This window comes from Gossypium hirsutum, chromosome D06 (assembly GCF_007990345.1).
Source record: "Gossypium hirsutum isolate 1008001.06 chromosome D06, Gossypium_hirsutum_v2.1, whole genome shotgun sequence".
Taxonomy (NCBI): Eukaryota; Viridiplantae; Streptophyta; class Magnoliopsida; order Malvales; family Malvaceae; genus Gossypium; species Gossypium hirsutum.
Window position 1 is genome coordinate 7,623,385 of NC_053442.1, and position 18,083 is coordinate 7,641,467.

Below are 18,083 nucleotides of genomic sequence, written 5' to 3' on the forward strand. Positions count from 1 at the left end.
AATACATATTATCACGAGCATTAGATTTCTTCTTTCTCTTGTTTGAATATGAGGAACCCCATTGGTATCTATCTCCACGCGGATCTGTACCAGAAACAACCATGTCGTCTAAAGAGACGTCAGCTTCGCAGTCATAGAATGTGTTTCTCTCTTCATTCATATCTGTAGTACGTTCATCCTCAGCATGTATTTCTTCAAGAACATCAGCAGCTGTTTGAGCGTCTTTCCCAGTCGCCCGATCTCTTGCGTATATCGCAGTAAGCTGGTTGTAGTAAGGGAAAGAACGATGTCTGAACTGAGAGGCTTCTTTGTGACTCTAAAAAAAATGAGGAAATCATATTTGTTGACACCATTTTTTTGATGGAAAACGGGGTCGACTTGAGTTTTGAAAAATGAAACGGGAGTCGCCACCAATCCTTTTTGATGAGGTGTGATTGGATCACCTTGAAAATTGGTTGTTTTTAATAAACGATTTTATTTTTTTATTAAAACAACGATTTTGGTCCACGAAATCCAAAAAAACGGGTTCGGGAGTCGGTTACGCACGAGGAAGGATTAGCACCCTCGATACGCCCAAAATTGGTACCTAGTTGATTACTTAATGTCTTAATGTCCAAAATTGAGAACTTTGAAGAATTTTAAAAATACAATCCTTGTATTAAAATAAAAAAAAGAAAAGAAGAATATTTCACGTTATTCGAGAAAGAGAATCATATCCAGTGAGTTAGGACACAATGTCTCGAGTTCCCGATACGCGAATAAAAAATGCTTATTTTAAAAAAATATTTTAGCCCTCTCGGATTTGAAAACGAGATCACGACCAGTAAGTTAGGACGCAATTTCTTTAATCCCGAGATCATTTGAAAATTGAGTTTAAAAAGATTCGTGCATTTAGACTTATCGTGAAAATCGAAACCCAGTAAGTTAGGGTACGATCCTCTCGAATCTAAACATGAAATATTATTTATTCAAAACAAATTTTGTTAAATCGAGTATAATAAAAACACGAAAACCATAACAAAAATACGAAAGCAAATTACATTTTTATGCATGGTAAAACCATAATGGATATGAAAGTATAAAAACGATATGAAATGCGATAACGACATAAAATAAATAAAAGTCGACCTTACAACATACAAACAATAAAATATACAAACAAACAAAATTAAACCTATCATTTAGAATACTAATGAAAATGAAATAAATAAATATTGAATATAATTGCAAATGTAAAGAGATGTATATGGACATGAATTTAAAATATGTGTGTATGCATAAATTATAAAATATATAAAAAATATATATAAAGTATATTAAAAAGAAGGAAAAAAATTTATATATATAAAAATATGTACATATATATATGCGTAGGTGTATAAAATTATTGAATATGAAAATAATGAAATACATATGAAAAATAGGTGCATACATACATTGTAAAATGAAAGAAAATATGTATATACAACTTATAAAATATAGAAAAAGGATTTTAAGATATATACAAAGAGATATAAATATGTGTATGTTCATGAAAATAAAATGTGTAATCAAATATATATATACATATATAATATGCAAGTATATGTATATATGCAGGTTAAGCAATACGCATGAATGTGTGTATACAAATACATATTTTAGAAACATAGGCATATAGATATATAAAAAAAACTAAGGTAAATGTAAACACATACACATATATATTAAAAAGATAATAAAATGATATATATATTATTAAATATCATCATGCATATACATACATATATATAGCAAGATTTGAAAAATAAAAAAAAAACATGAAAAGCACAGTATCACATTTTAAATGATAAAATAACAAGATAATAAAAAGGGATTAAAATACAATTTAAACTAAATAGGCGGGATAATTTTTAAAAAAGGAAAACAACGTAGGGACTAATTTCAAAAGCGAAAAAGGAAAGGGGGATCAGTGGGGAAAATATCCCACACCAGCCAAACGACGCCGTTCAAGTGCAGTCCTAACCCATAGTCTATGGACCAAATTGAAACAAAAGAGAAATTTATGGTCGAAATCGCAAGTATGCGGAAAATTGCCCTGAAAGCGCTACAAAATCAAAGGGACCAATGGCGCAATTAGTCCATTTAGCGAAAATGCGCGGATCCTCCCCTAGGGTCGGATCACCGCGCGGGTCGGAGAAGGCTTAAACGGCGCCGTTTGGGATTGGGTATTTAAACCCATTTTCTTCCAAAAAAATCATTTTAACCGATTCCCTAAAAAAACTCCACATTTTCTCTCAACAGCCAAGCTTTCAGGGTTCCAAACCCTCCCCGCGCCGATCATCGGCCCACCGTACCGGCGTCGCGCCGGCCACCGCGTGAAAGGTAAAATTTTTATTTTTTTATTTTCCGCAAATAAACTGCTTTTAATAAATATATATATGTGTATGTATAAAAAAACGAGTATGAGAAAAGAGATGCGAAAACGAGAAAACAAAATCACCTTTTGATTTTTTGATTTTTTTGAATGTTACAAAAAAGAGAACAGAGAATCACCAAAACCCGAACCCCTTGGCAGTGGGGGATCCTCGGTTTTTATAGTCTATTTACATAGTTTTTTTTTATTTTCTCTTCTTGTTGCTACTGTTTCTTGCGTGTTTTTGTAGGTGACGGCGCAAGTGGGTGAACGGTGATGTGACCATGGCGGTGGTGATGTGACAACAGCGGCGGTGGCAGGGAGCCAAAAGGTCAAAAGGCTAAAAGGGGGGGCGGCGCCTAGGGTTTTAGTCTCTGAAACCCTAGGCAGATTTTTTTGTGAAGTTGGGCCTTAAACATTGGGCCTCGGGTTTGGGTTGCTGGGTTAGGCTTAGTTGGGTATTGGGTTGCTAATTTGGGCTTTGGTTTGTAATTGGGTAGTTGGGTAGCTGAGGTTAATGGTAATTGGACCTTTAGATGGGTTAGGTTTGTTGGGTCTGGGTAGGTCTAGGTGGGCATTGGTTTGGGTAGTGGGCAAAATTGGGTTGTACAGCATATTAGTTATAAGTTTTGTAAAAAAACAAATAAATACTTGAAATACATTTTACCTTTACATAGGATTCCCAAACTGCATCTTCAGCAACAACGAGCTGCCTATGCTCGTCCCAACCAAAACCACTGTTGTTTTGGCCATTAAGCATGTCGTAGACGACTGACCATTCCCTTTTTAGGCACCTAATCCGAGATTCAATATTTGGTTTCGCCTTCAACATTGCTCTTGGTAAAGCCTTTTCTAGCATTTTCTCTAGCTCGTTCAAATAACCGGCTTTGAACCCGGTATCAGCATTAAATGTTCCTACATTGTGCAAATCCACCATGCAAGAAACCAAGGCTGCATCCTCCTCTGGAACCCATTTTCTTTTGCTTCCTCGAGAAGCTTGAGAAGAAGCACCCATTGGTGGAACACCTGACATATTGTTCTTAAAAAAAAACAAATTAACATTATTTACTATTTTGAATATCATTTAATTGTTGGGTGAACAGTTTATAATATTATATCGGTAGTTCAATTCTAAATTTAAATTTATAACACATGCTTAATGAAAAGATAATTACATTATAATTCAACAAAGTTTCATAAAGTTTCATAAAGATCACCAAAGTTTCACAAAGTAGATACATAAAAAAACATCAACAAATCAATTCAAACTGAATTTGTCCCTAAACCTAACTAATTTCTAGATGCTTGCCATTCATCGAACATTTGGTTGGCTAGTTCCATCCTCCAAGTTGCCCAAGCATCCGATGGATGAATATTTGTGATATTCGGTTATCATCATCCACCACATTAGTAGGTAATCCTTCTCCCACCTCCGTTTCAATGGGATCAATACTCATATGGGTTCGAATAAAATTATGGAGCAAACAACATGCAATAATAATTCTATTGTGAACCCTTACAGGATAAAACGATGGACTCCTAAGTATTCCCCATCTAAGTTTTAATAAGCCAAAGCATCTTTCAATGACATTACGTGTTGAGGCATGTTTCATATTAAAAAACTCTTGCGGAGAACTTGGCTGATAACTCTGACGCCAATCGTTCAGATGATATCGCTGTCCTCTAAATGGTGCAAGAAATCCCTCACAATTTGTGTATCCAGCATCAACTAGATAATAACAACCTATAAAATAAATTGGCTAAAAAATGATTAATTCAGCAAACAAAGTTTGATCTTAATGAATAATTCAAATTCCTCTAAGTATACACTGTACCATGAGGAACTTTAAGTCCATGTCTTCTACTGATGGCATCTCGGAGCACCTGTCCATCGGCAACTGAACCTTCCCAACTAGGAAGAAGATAAACAAATTGCATCTCAGGTGTACAAACACCTAGCATATTTGTTGCTATGTCACCTTTTCGGGTTCGATATCTAGGTTTATCAGCTGTTGGCACCCTAATCTTTATGTGGGTTCCATCAAGAGCACCTAAGCAATTCTATATCACATGATATAAAACCTTGTGTTAGAATACTAATTTAAATCTAAGTCAACTAAATGTTGTACAAGCTATATCTAAAACTCAGTCTACTACCTTAAACCATTTCCACCTTGTGTCAGAAGAGTCGGCTGTAATTGGCTCCGGCTTTTTAAATAAGACATCTTGTAAGCGTATGACAGCATCTAAAACACTATGAAATGCTCTGCTTACAGTTTCCTCGGACCTTCTAAAGTGATGCTTGATAACTCGATTTTTCAGGTGATGGGAGATGATATGTAAAAACATTGCTACTTGCTCATCAACAAGCATGAACCTTGACGACTTCAATCCCCCTATCGATTCTAACATCTCACATAGTTTACAAAAGGCAGTTCTATTCATCCTAACTTGTTCAATACAAGTCTCGTCACTAGCATATACAAGCCTCTTCACATAATCCCGTTTTGCATAAAAATCTAAGGTGTAGGACTAATCCTTGGTTGATAAGTCTGTAGGCTAAGGCTGGCACCCATTCTAAACAAGAACCAAATCGCAATTCTACAGATTTCCAACCATAATGTCAAAGCAAGACCAATTCTTTTACGCCTCACACTTTGTGCAATTAAAGGCAGACGAGCCATTACTGAAACATATTAAAATTATAACACACTATCAATGAATTGAAGTTGCAATTACACATTATAAAACAAAAATAAACAATACAAATTTAGAACACACGAAGCAAAATAGTTGATACTAAATGATATCGTTGCAACTTTAATTTCATTTCTTTATGAATCACCCAAACAATAAAGAAATTATAAAGCATGTATAATTGACCTAAAATTAATTGTTGGTGTATGTATAATTGACCTAAAATTACTTGTTGGTTTAATGTTATTGTCCCTAAAAAACATTGTTGGTGTATGTATAATTGTTGGTTTAATGTTATTTACCCTAAAAACATTGTTGGTGTATGTATAATTGTTGGTTTAATGTTATTTACCCTAAAAACATTGTTGGTGTATGTATAATCTTTTAATTTTACGTATATTTTAAATATATATGATAATTTTTATTAATTAATATAAAATATAATTCTCTCCACATAAAATTATATCAACATTAATACTTAACAAACAGGTTTCATGTTTATTATTAATTTCAAATTATTAATATTAAAGATAAAAATTATAATAATTACAATTATATTTATGTTATTAATAATGTTCTCATTATTAGTATCATAATATTTATAATTTAATTAAACATCGAATTTATAATAAATTACCTGTACTATTTTAAATAATAACAACCTTTGCCGCATGAAGAATTTTTTTTGATAGATTAGGTCACAAGCCCCATTTTTGGTTTAATTATTCTTTCGTCTCTATATTTTTTACACATTTAAAATTTAATTTATTTATTTATAATTTTAAAAATTTAATCCTTTTACTTTGTTAAATTGGATTAAGTGACAATTTTAACTTAAAATTGCTCTCATGACAAATATTATACAAGTCATAAACTAGATAAGCAAATAAGATTGTTAAATATGAATAAAAATAATAATCGGATGGAGTATTTATTTTTTAAACTCGTTAAATTATTTGACTAAAAATAGTAATCGATAAATAATTTAAATACCAATGTAAAAAAAATTAGAGACAAAAGTAAACGAAATGAATATGGTTTGAGAGATAGTGACGTAAACCATAATAAAAAGAGAGCAATTAATCACATTAAATTAGCTTACTTTGGTCGGTGAAATGTCATATAAAGAAAGATATAATTATAATTTAGCTTTGGTAAATAGATTACAAACTTTCACCCTAAAACATCATGAAGGGCATGAAAAGTAATTAAAAGGAAATGTATTTTAATGAAATTAATTACTTGCTTCTACAAGTTTTAGCAATATTGATCAACATTTTTTTGAAAGCGAATGAGGAAAGCTTATTTTGAATGCTAATTGAACCTGAAAGTAATTACTTGCTTATTTTAATGGCTGACTTTTTCCTTTGTATTATCATGGCCTATGTTCAAAACACATGCTCTTCAAATCCTATACTCGTCCCAATCAAGAACAAATCAAAATTTTCCAGCAGACAAGGTCCAAAAGAACTAAAATAACAAATTCTATTGACTACCAAATCAAGAACAAGGTCCAGCAGACTAAAATAACATTTCATCTTCCACAACAGTTTCATCTTCTACTCACTAACAAACTAAAATAATATTTTCCAGCAGACAGGTACAACAATGTCCAGAACAAACCAACAAAATCTTTATCGCCTATAACCTCTTCAAACATGAATTTGTAATGTACAAGTACTTTAACTTACCTACAAGATTGAAATCATAATAAAACTGACCATGTGTATCAAAGCTAACCCACCTCAGAGGTTAAAACTGTTCTATCTCGATATTATCTATCTTGTGATATTACTAGCAGAAAATACATAATTATGTTTAATAAATGATCCAAACACAATGTACTTTGATAAGTTCAAAAACCAACAATAGAACTTAATGACTGTAACAAGTTGATAAAAGGTAGTTGTAGAGAATTTTGCAATAATATTATTGCTTTTTAAAAAGTTCCGATGAAACATTATAAGTTTGACTATAGAATTCAGAACTTTGGACCTACAATTAAACATAAACATATAAATAGCTTGGTTAGAAGAAAAAAAATCATATTACACTGATTGGAAAATCCAACTCATCATTGCTTTTCTGTTTATCAAAGTCTGAAAATATCAAATTTTATTCTTAATTTACAACAAATTAGTTATATACATATAACTCAAATTCATATCTTGCCCAAATTCATAGATTAAAACACAAAAAGAAAATAGAAATTCTTACTCATATCAAACATCCTATTCAATCAATAACAAGAACCTCAAGTTCCAAAATGTTTAATATCTTAAAAAAATCATATTTCTGTTCATCCTAATTAACTATTTAGAAAAAATGGAAAACATGAAAGACATTGAAGTACCAGTATCAGTATCTTCACACATATATCCAAAGCCAGACTACACAAATTGCATCTAACAGCTTCTAGTTTCTATGATCTGCACTCCGCATGAAATTCAATATTCTTAACATTATAAATTGTTTTGAACATTCGTTATCATCTAACATTTTCATCTTACCTATTTTTGCTACTTTCAGAGGACCAAACTACAACAGAACAAACAAACAAAAGAACTCGAACTGCAGAAATCTTACCTATTTTTGCTACTTTCAGAGGACCAAAAGAACTTAATGATCTTACCTATTTTTGCTACTCAGTTCAGGCACTTAAACAAACAAACATTGGAAGAAATCTCATTCGGTTTTGGAGATCAAAAAAGGACTCGAAAATTACAACAGAACAAACAGAAATCGAAGATTAGCAGAGAAGAGAGAACAACTTCGAACGGCATGCATTTCTTAAGCCTAACCAACAACAGAAAACACATTTCAATCGCACATGCAATACAAACAGAATAAAATTGGCTAAAACTAACCTATTAGCAAATCGGGGCACAATGAAGAAGAACCTGAAAAAGCAAAAGGGGAAACCGATTAGATAAAAACAATAGATCATATTTACCTCGGAAGTATTGGTTTTCATCTACAATAGAAAAGGATATTAATCTATCGGGAAACATAGACTAACCGATGACGCAAATCGGCAGAAACTGTGAGCAAATCGGCCGAAATAGAAAAGAAAATAATCAGGGGGCAAATCAGCAGAAAAGGCAAGAAAATAATACTGGGAAAAAGCAATGAAACAAGGAAGCAATTCGGATGAAGGTGGGAAACGGAAGAGAAACAGAGGGGATCGATTAGGGGTAAAAGAGGGAGGGTTTAGGGTAGCGTCGTCTAATCTGGGCAGAAGGGGGGAATAGAAATCGGTGCTTTTCACCGATTAGGGAAGTAAGGGGATACACACGTATTAGCAATACGCTCAACCAAACGGCGTCTTAGATAGGTATTACATGGGGCCCACCGATTAGGGGTGTATTGGCGCCAATACACCAAACCAAACAAGCTCTAAGAGAATACATTTTTATATATGAAAATATTCAGATTCAAATCATCGTATATTTGACTTTAAGAAAAACCGTATATTTAAGTATAGAAATGTAAAGGTTATAGGGTTTACTTTATTTTAAAAATTCAAATTTTAGATTTTAAATCCAAAACCATAAAATAAAGAAAAAAGGTGGACTGCCTTCCTTGGTTTCTTTTTTATAAAAGTTGTATGAAAATAGAAATGTTAGTCCCTCAATTTTAATTTTTCACAATCTAATCTTTGTATTTTTTTTTAAAAAAAATTAAGAGTGAGTTCATTTGTTGTTATTAAACACATGCATTTAAATTAGTCAGTTTTACTTAATTTAATAAATTTTCAGGATGAAATTTTAACCAAAAGAAAAGGAAAAATTTAGTTATTCGATTTTGTAAAATAAAAGGGATGAAATTCAAAATGAAATCTTTTGCTCTCAACAACTGTGGATTTTGTAATGCGTGTGAATGGTGAACCATGAAGTGGGCCACGATCAAATGAACCTTAAACAAATAATTAAATGAGTTAATATCATTAAATTAATTTACTATATTATATAAAACAATCAAAGTGAAGAGATTTTGTTGTATTAGGTGTAAAACTCATATGTTAAACCATCATTTTAAAATAATTTTGTAGCCCAAATTAAATTAAAATTTCTCTTTTCTATCCTAATTTTTAGGCAACCCAAGTTTTTATTTTTTTTCCTCTTATTCGTTGACCTTTGACCAATCAAATTATGAAGGAATCATGTGGGTCTACTCCTGAAATTAAGAATAATTCATGCATAATCTGCTTTGTTTTGTTTTAATGGTAATACTATCTTTTTCAAAATTAGATGATAAACATATGAGATAATGCATAGTGGCCCAAATCACTCCATGATTTTTGTGTGTGTCAATGGGAAAATTTTTAAAACTTTTATTTCATTAAATTTATTTTGACCAATGGTTTTAAAATAGTTTTAAAATGTCGAGGAATTAGCCTGGAGAGTTTAGCCGATCATGTATTTTTTTTTAGATTTGAACTAAATGTTTATAGGATGGGAATGTCTACAGGTGGGATGGTTTAAACTTAACACGATGATGGAGATGCTGAATTGCAAGCGATTATTGATGGGATGAACATGGCTTAAGATGTATGGATGCGTCTTTTGATCGTTGGATGTGATAATAAACAAGCGATTAATTTAATAATGGGATCTGAAAACATGAGGTTACCGTAACTAGAAATTTCTTTCCAAGTCAATTTTATAATAAATAAATTTTATTTCAATTAAAAGTTTAAGATTATAATTAAATCACATTATGATACATCTTTCCAAATCAAATCTATGAATATAAATTCATAAGAAAAGCAAATGTGTGACTGTAATAAAAAAAAATTCAAATTCTACTAATAGTAAGTTAAGGGTTTAATTTTTGTATTTGAATTTGGTGAATTTTAGTATTAATATTTTTTTTATCAAAATTTATTATTAATTTTATAAAAATAAAAAGACTAAAATAGTATTAAATAATATAATTTTTAGAAATTATGAAATGATATTTTCGTGATTTATCTAATTAAAATGATACTTAGTTCAATTATTAATAATAAAAGAATGGATAAATTGAGAACAGGAAGCAAACATGCTAATTACACTTCAGCACCATGATTTACGCTGGTGATGATTTTTTTTTCTTTTTCGTTTTAGACGTGTTTTCACTTATAAATGTATTATGAGACATTGTAATATTAATGATTATTGATTTGACAAACATTACAACTTATAATCATTTCCCCTTTTAATTAACACTAAAAAAAAAACTTTAAATTGAGAGGAGAATAAGAGAATAAGAATTTTTTCATTAATTTATTGTGCAAAGGAGAATAAGATTTATTAAGAAAAAAAAATGTGAGATTCGGGTCATCTTCATGGGCATTTTGGTAAAAGAAAGCATACAGACGAGAAAGAAAGCAAGCATCAACCTCTATAATTGCAATTTAACCCTCTGTCTCTCTCTCAAAAAACCATCTGAGGAACAGAGACACTGAAAAAACAGGAAAACTAACATCATAATGTCGTGTTTCAGAGCAAACCCTCCTACATTGTTTCTTCTTTTTCTTCTCTCTTTGTTTCTTTTCCGACCTGAAGTAGTTTCTGAAGCCTCAATTTTCCCAACTTCACACATCCAAGGTGTTATTTTCTTTTAAAGGAAAGTTTTCAGTTTTTATTCCTGGGTTTTTGTGGTTTTAACAGTTTCTTTTTAATTCCTTTGATAGGGTATCATAAAAGTTTAGTTTTTGGGGAGAAAGAGCAGAGTGAAGTGTTGCCATGGAGGAAGATAGAAAGGAGGAACCTTGTAGAGGGAAGTGAAGGAGTCAACAACTCTTCTTTGATTTTGGCTGAAAAGAGGACACAGAGGAAAGACCCTCTTAATAATTTTAACAAGTACACTGGTGGCTGGAATATCAGCAATCAACACTATTGGGCTGTCGGTTTCTTCTTCACCTTTTAATTTCATTTTTCTTCTAATCATTCATTTTGGCCATTTTTTATGTCATTTTGGTACTTTTTGAAAAATTGAGAGATTTAACCAAGATTCCTGAATTTTGTACAACCTTGAATTGTACAGTTTTATAAGATCTTTTGTTTTTCATAGATTTTTTTTATGTTTTATGTCATTGTGATAGGTTGGTTATGATTTTTTGAGAATATAATTAATTGTATTTCTAGCCATTGACTCCGGTAATCCAGTTCTTCCCCTAAGTTCTTGCAATACATCTTATAAATTAGATTCTATCTATTTTTTTTTTGTTTAATATCATTTTTATGGTTTATATTTGCAGTCTGTGGGTTTTACAGCGGCTCCATTCTTTGTCATTGCTGGAATCTGGTTTGTGTTATTCGCGCTATGCTTGTTCGTCATATGCATCCGTCATTGTTGTTGTCAACTAGATTCTTATGGCTACTCTCGAATAGCTTATGCTCTATCTCTTATTTTCCTCATACTCTTCACCATTGCTGCAATGTAACTCTATTCCCTCTCTCTTTATGAACTTTCAATATATATGTGTTTAAAGAACCACATTAACAGTAGCTTGAGTTTTAACTTCATTTTGCAGTGTTGGCTGTATTGTGCTGTACATCGGTCAAGGAAAATTTCATGCCAGTACAACGAACACACTGGATTATGCTGTTCATAAGGCAGATGTTACAGCTGAAAACCTTAGGAATGTGTCGGATTATCTTTCTGCAGCTAAAACAATTAGTGTGGATTCAACTATTCTATCACCTGATATCCAAAAAAGCATTGATGATGTTGACAAGAAGATCAACGCTTCTGCTTCGACACTTTCCACTCAAACAGGTGATAATAAAGACAGAATTCAACACGGTTTGGACCGCATGTAAGTTAAAGCATGTAGAATCTTGAAATTAGAATAATCTTGGAGTGCAGATCATCAAACTGATATTATGGTAAATGATGCAGGAGATTGGCTCTTGTCATTGTCGCAGCTGTGATGCTTTTTTTGGCATTTCTTGGATTCTGTAAGTTACTATTGCTTCTTTAACTATTCCTCCTAGATTCGTACTAATTTGAGTATTGCAATATCATCTAAACTTTATGCTGTTATTTTGATGACTTTGCTGCAGTATTCTCCATTCTTGGATTGCAGTTTCTGGTCTACACGTAAGCAAATTATCATTAATGTATTTTTGGTTGTACGCTTCAAAATAAATGGTATAGATCTTATGAACATGTGTTACTTGTCAAACACTTCAGTTATTAACCAATGCAGGCTGGTGATCTTTGGGTGGATTCTTGTTGCTGGCACATTTATTTTATGTGGTGTATTTAATCTCCTCCACAAGTATGTTCTCCTCCTCCCCTCTAGTTTGCTCATTCAAACCTGAATGCACATGCATATCTTTGATATAATTACCAGGTTTTCTGCGTACTCGGATTTATGAACATGCTAATGGTGATATAGCTTACAGTTTAATTTCTTGGCCAAAAGATAAAGACTGTTCTTAGACACTTCATTAATATGATATGTTTACTAAATTGAAATTGTTTCCCTTGCTTCACAGTGTTGCAGGAGATTCATGTGTTGCCATGGACCAATGGGTCCAGAATCCCACTGCACATACTGCGCTAGATGACATTCTGCCATGTGTGGACAATGCAACGGCCCAAGAGACCTTGTTACAAACCAAGAATGTCACTCACCAACTTGTAAATGTCGTGAATGGCATCATCAATACTGTTGCCAACCGTAATTTCCCACCACAATTGGCACCTTTATATTACAATCAATCTGGTCCATTGGTGCCTGTTCTCTGCAATCCATTCCATTCAAATCTCTCAGAGCGTATGTGTGCATCTGGTGAAGTTAGCTTGCACAATTCTTCAGAGGTAACGAAACTAGCCTTTCTTATAAGTGGAAATTACTTGACCATGAATAAATAGGGGTAAATCTAATGCACGATGCACACACATGTAGCATACAGGCCGAGTCAGAGCATACACTTAATACCCTAAACCCCAAAGACTGTGGTGATTATGTTAATACACAAGTTCTGAATACCATGGTCAATCTTATGTTTCAATAAAGAGTCTTAAAAAAAAAAGGTTTCAAAATCTGCATTAGAGTTTCTCAGCCCATCTTCAGGCTTCCACTTATTCGAAACTTTTTACCACATCTCATGAGTGGCTATGTTTGTTTTTAAACAGGTTTGGAAGAAATATACCTGTAACGTATCTACACCTTCCGGGATATGTACTACACCTGGGCGGCTGACCCCTCAATTCTATAGTCAGATGTCAGCTGCGGTGAATATTAGTTATGGTCTATATCGCTACGGTCCATTCCTGGTTAATTTGCAAGACTGCACTTTCGTGCGCGATACATTCACAGATATCAGTCATGATCATTGCCCAGGTCTGTGCCGCTATAGTCAATGGATCTACATCGGATTAGTAATTGTATCTGCAGCTGTGATGCTGTCATTGATGTTTTGGGTGATTTATGCAAGAGAGAGAAGGCATCGCGTTTATACTAAACAGCACGATGCTAGAGTGGAAGGCGTAAACAAGGGTCACTAGAACGTCACAAACGCACTTGTTTATTTCCAAGTAACTTTCGTTGCATTACTTTGTATATTATGCTTGTTTTCCTTAGGTTTGAATCCTTGTTAAATACAGTAGACGTGCTTAATCTTGTGCCTGCTAATTGTTCATCAATGAAATGTATTTTTCCTATTAATCTAAAAGCATAAGCAGAAATAAGATCTTTGTCATCATCAATCAACATCAAGAAATTAAAGTTATATGAACAGTCGTGCTATTTTCTCTGCACAAAATGTGACACTAGAAGACGTCATAGCATGAACAAGTGCTTTCCCAGATCCAACATTTCCAATGTAAATTGTCCCCAAGCCAAAAGTTGGCGACATGTCTTTATCAGTATGCTTAGTGCATCTCCAACTGTGGATTTGAATGTACCAATTCCAATACGTGTCACCATTTTTTGTCAGACTTAGAAGATAAGGGGATGCCTAACGCCAATGCATGTTCGTGCTTGTCCCAAGTTTTACGCAACCCACCTCCAAGATGGGTAAGCAAATCCAAGTTTAACTCCATTTTCAAAGTTGCTACTCTGCTAAATTACAAATACAAACAATACATATCCAAATATCTATAATCACGGTTAAGTTGATAATTACTATATATTTAGATCTAAATCAAAATAAATTTAAACCATACATAATTTACTTGGAACATATTATCTCACGGTCTAGAACCTCAACTTTGTCATTAACCCAAAGACTGAGCCGGAAAATTAATACATTATATTATCTCGATTTTATTAAAATTTGAACTCAATTTTCTTGACTGGACCTCCACGGTATTTTTTTCTCTTTTAACCGGCACGCATGCAACCAGGCACTCACCATTGACTAGACCCATTGATTACTATCATGGCCCTTATGCCCCTTCAAAATTACATGGGAATTGAAGCACCTAATGCTCAATATTATACAAAATAACCATAACACAGTACTGACGTTAATTAAAAATCCATGAAAGCAAAGCTTAATTAAGGCACTATAAAAACCCCAGCATTTTTCTCCCATCTTTCCGGCAATGTCTGTATCATCAAATTCCAAGTCCGGACGCCTCACATGCCTGTGTTCACCAACCTCTCACTCGGGGTCCTTTAGGTGCACCCTGCATCGGAGTTTCAATAAAAAGCCACCCGCTCTAAGCCCAACCGGGGTGGCTCCTGACTCACCAAATTATCAGGCTAAAGTGAAACCCATCAAGCCTGCAAGCCATTGCATTCAAAGGAAAAGGAATTTCCAGCCTAAGCCGTCTAGGTTTTGTTTATTGAATGGACATAGAAACAGTGTTGTGGTTGCAGTTTCTTGATCCTATATTGCCGGTTTAGTTACAAGGATTTGGCCTAACTGCTATCTTTTTTAGGAGCCTGAATTTTTTAAGTTGAGGGATTTAATTCCCACCAAAATGAATCATTTTCATTAATTCAAAAAATTAATTAAATTTAGAGTTGCCTATGGGTAAGTCCGATTGGTTCGGATGGGAGGTCCGCCTAAAAAGTGGAAGGGTTTGGACAAAAATATAGGTTCAAAAAAAGAAGTTTGGACGAAAAGAAAAAAAACAAAGCCCGCTTACGGGCTTGGCCTTAGATAAGGTTTCTTGGGCCTGGCCCAGCTTGAATTTTCAATAAAAAAAACTGTTGTTTTTGTTGCTGCTTTTTCATGTTTTGCTGTTGTTTCCTACTTTTTGTTATTATTTTACGATAATTTCATTATTATGTTGCTACTATTTTATTGTTACTGTTTAAACATTGTGTAACACTTGTTTTATTGTTAATTTTGTTAATATTTTAAAGGCGTTTGCTTGTTAAGTTGCATTTATTTATAAAGACTTTTTTTTCATTTATTTTCAATTTGTTGAGAAACATTTATTTTAATATTTTTAGTGTATTATATTTTTTAAATTATTTAATTTTAAGATTACATTTTTTAATATAAATATATCATTTTAGTTAAGTTTTATAAATTTAATGATATTTGTAAAAATGATGATTATTTGGTACAAACTTTTAACTCTACCAACGGAGTTTGAGATTCTATCATGTGTCTTTATGTAGTATTTAAAAATAAATAAATGAATAGGACATAAGACAATATCTCAATCTCACTTATGGATTTAAAATTCCGTTTGTGGATTTATTAAAAATTTCTACAAAATAATTACTCTTATAAAAACGGGTTAGTATTTGGTACTCTTTTTATTTCACAAATACCCTTAAAAAATTGTCAAGTGTCTTTTTTTTTAAATATATTTTTTTAATATTTTATTATACCTTATAGGACACTTGTCAACCTCTTAACCTTGCTTGTGGAGTTTAAAAACTACATTGACAATATACCAAATAATTTCTTTACAAAAATATACAAATATTTTTTACTTAATAAGTTATATACAATTTTTTTACTATTATAATTATAAATTTTAGGCTAAACTATATAAATAGTCATCCAACTATAAAAAAATTCATTTTAGGTATCAAAAATAAAAGTTCGCAATTTAAGCATTCACGTTACATAATTATGTCATTTTGACTACTCCTTTTAAAATCACAAATGATAAGATGATGTGACAGTTAAAACAATTGGTATAATAACAAATTTAACCCTAAACTTTTACATGTTATATCAATTTAGTCATAATTTTAAAAAATTAAACTCAAAATTTACAAATTGTCTCAATTTGATCTTAATTCTAAAAAATTCAAAGAAATATATAAAAATACACAAATATTTTCAAGAAAATATAATAATAAATTAAAAATATATAAAAATAAAAAATATAGTTGGCAAGAAATAATAATATATAAAATTTAAAAATAAATATTTTTAATATATATAATAATTAATTTAAATTTTATATTAATATTAAATAAATATAAATATATTAATACTAAATAAAATAAAAATCCCCCAGCCCCACCCCCACCACAACATTTAAGCACACAAATTTAGATATGCAAGAGCAAGACCCTTACAACATGTTTGGTTGCGGGAATGGAATAACACTCCCCCTTTATTTATTGAATGGTAATCTGTTCCTTTGTTTTGTTGAACGTGATACTTATTCAATGAAATGATCATTACTTCTCTATTTATTGTCCTCCCCTAATAGATATATACCAAAGAATGGCTATTCCATGCAACCTTGAATAACAAAACAAAATTAATTTTCAGATTAGTCCTTTAAAATTTGGACTTAGAAAATATAAAAATAAAATATTTGAAATATTTTAATATAATTTAATATTTAATATTAATTTAATTTAATATAAAACATTTTATTTCAAAATATAATTTAAAATAAATTTTTTAATATAATTTAATATAAAATAATTATATTAAGAATGTTATTAAATTATATATTATTTTATTAAATTATATTTAATAACAATTATATTAAAATATGATTAAAGTATTTATTATTATTAAATTATATTTAATAACAATCCTATTAAATTTTAATAACAATAATCATCTACCTAAAATTTTTTTTGCTAAGGGTACTCTGGTCATTTCAATTTTTTCCTTATGCTATTAAAATATTTATTCCATTTAACCAAACACAAGAATACTATTATAGTTCTATCACATTCCATTCAACTAAACAATTGAATTACTGATTACAGCTTTATTTCATTATAGCTCTATTCCCTTATAGCAAATCAAACGTGATGTAAAAATTTAAAATATATATATCAATGATGTAACGAGGGATATTAAATGATTTATGGTAAACATGATAATGACTGGTTGTCTGTATCAAAACAAATATATAAATACTTAAAACTATCTAATCATTAGCATTAGAACTTATTATAGGTTGGGCTATTCATTCAGGTTCGAAGATTTGCTCAAAAAGTAAAAGAGTTTGGAAAAAAATAGAGGCTTGAAAAATGAGATTGGACAAAAAATAATGTATGTTTTCTAGATGGGAAAACGGGTCGGGCCTTGGGTAGGATTTTTTGCCCAGGTCTAACCCAATCCAAATCAACCTAAACCTTTTTTTTGTTGTTGCTTTACTGTCATTTTGCTGTTTTTTTTCTATCATTTTGCTATTATATTGCTACTATTGTATTGTTATTGTTTGGATATTGTATAACTTTTATTTTATTGTTAATTTTGATACTATTTTAGAGGCATTTGTGTAACATCTCCAACCCGACCTAGACGTTAGACTTGAATCCGGGAGATTACATCAACCACCGGAATGACCTAGTAGCAATCGGAGTTTATAAAATAGTCATTTTAAAACTTTTTTTTTATTTTGGTAGAAAACTTTAGTCTATTTTCAAAAAGGTTTATAAGTTTATCAAAAACTGTTTTAGTTTAACTTTCCTACAAAATGATGACTACTTTTGAAAACTTAATTAATTTCTAGTTTATTTAATACTTAAAAATTTATGACCTAACAACGGATAAATTGATACCTAACTTAGTATTAATAGAAGTTGTATTCCATGCATAAATAATTA

At 31.4% G+C, this 18,083-nt stretch overlaps 1 protein-coding gene across 1 annotated transcript; it reads left to right on the forward strand.

Annotated features, from left to right (window-relative positions):
- The first annotated feature begins 10,474 nt into the window (after positions 1 to 10,474).
- On the forward strand, positions 10,475 to 13,757 carry LOC107901354 (uncharacterized). The gene is made up of 9 exons (XM_016827313.2): positions 10,475 to 10,683; positions 10,770 to 10,981; positions 11,337 to 11,518; positions 11,613 to 11,897; positions 11,981 to 12,039; positions 12,145 to 12,181; positions 12,291 to 12,362; positions 12,583 to 12,907; positions 13,226 to 13,757. The coding sequence occupies exons 1-9, from the start codon at positions 10,566 to 10,568 to the stop codon at positions 13,595 to 13,597; spliced, it is 1,662 nt and encodes a 553-aa protein (XP_016682802.1). The 5' UTR covers positions 10,475 to 10,565; the 3' UTR covers positions 13,598 to 13,757.
- The last annotated feature ends 4,326 nt before the right edge of the window (positions 13,758 to 18,083 follow it).

Excerpts from the sequence above, each read along its gene's own strand:
- LOC107901354 (XM_016827313.2), top strand. The coding sequence starts at position 10,566 with ATGTCGTGTTTCAGAGCAAACCCTCCTACATTGTTTCTTCTTTTTCTT. Across the intron at positions 11,519-11,612 it reads CTCTTCACCATTGCTGCAAT|TGTTGGCTGTATTGTGCTGT; the intron begins GTAACTCTATTC and ends TTCATTTTGCAG. Across the intron at positions 12,182-12,290 it reads TTGCAGTTTCTGGTCTACAC|GCTGGTGATCTTTGGGTGGA; the intron begins GTAAGCAAATTA and ends TAACCAATGCAG.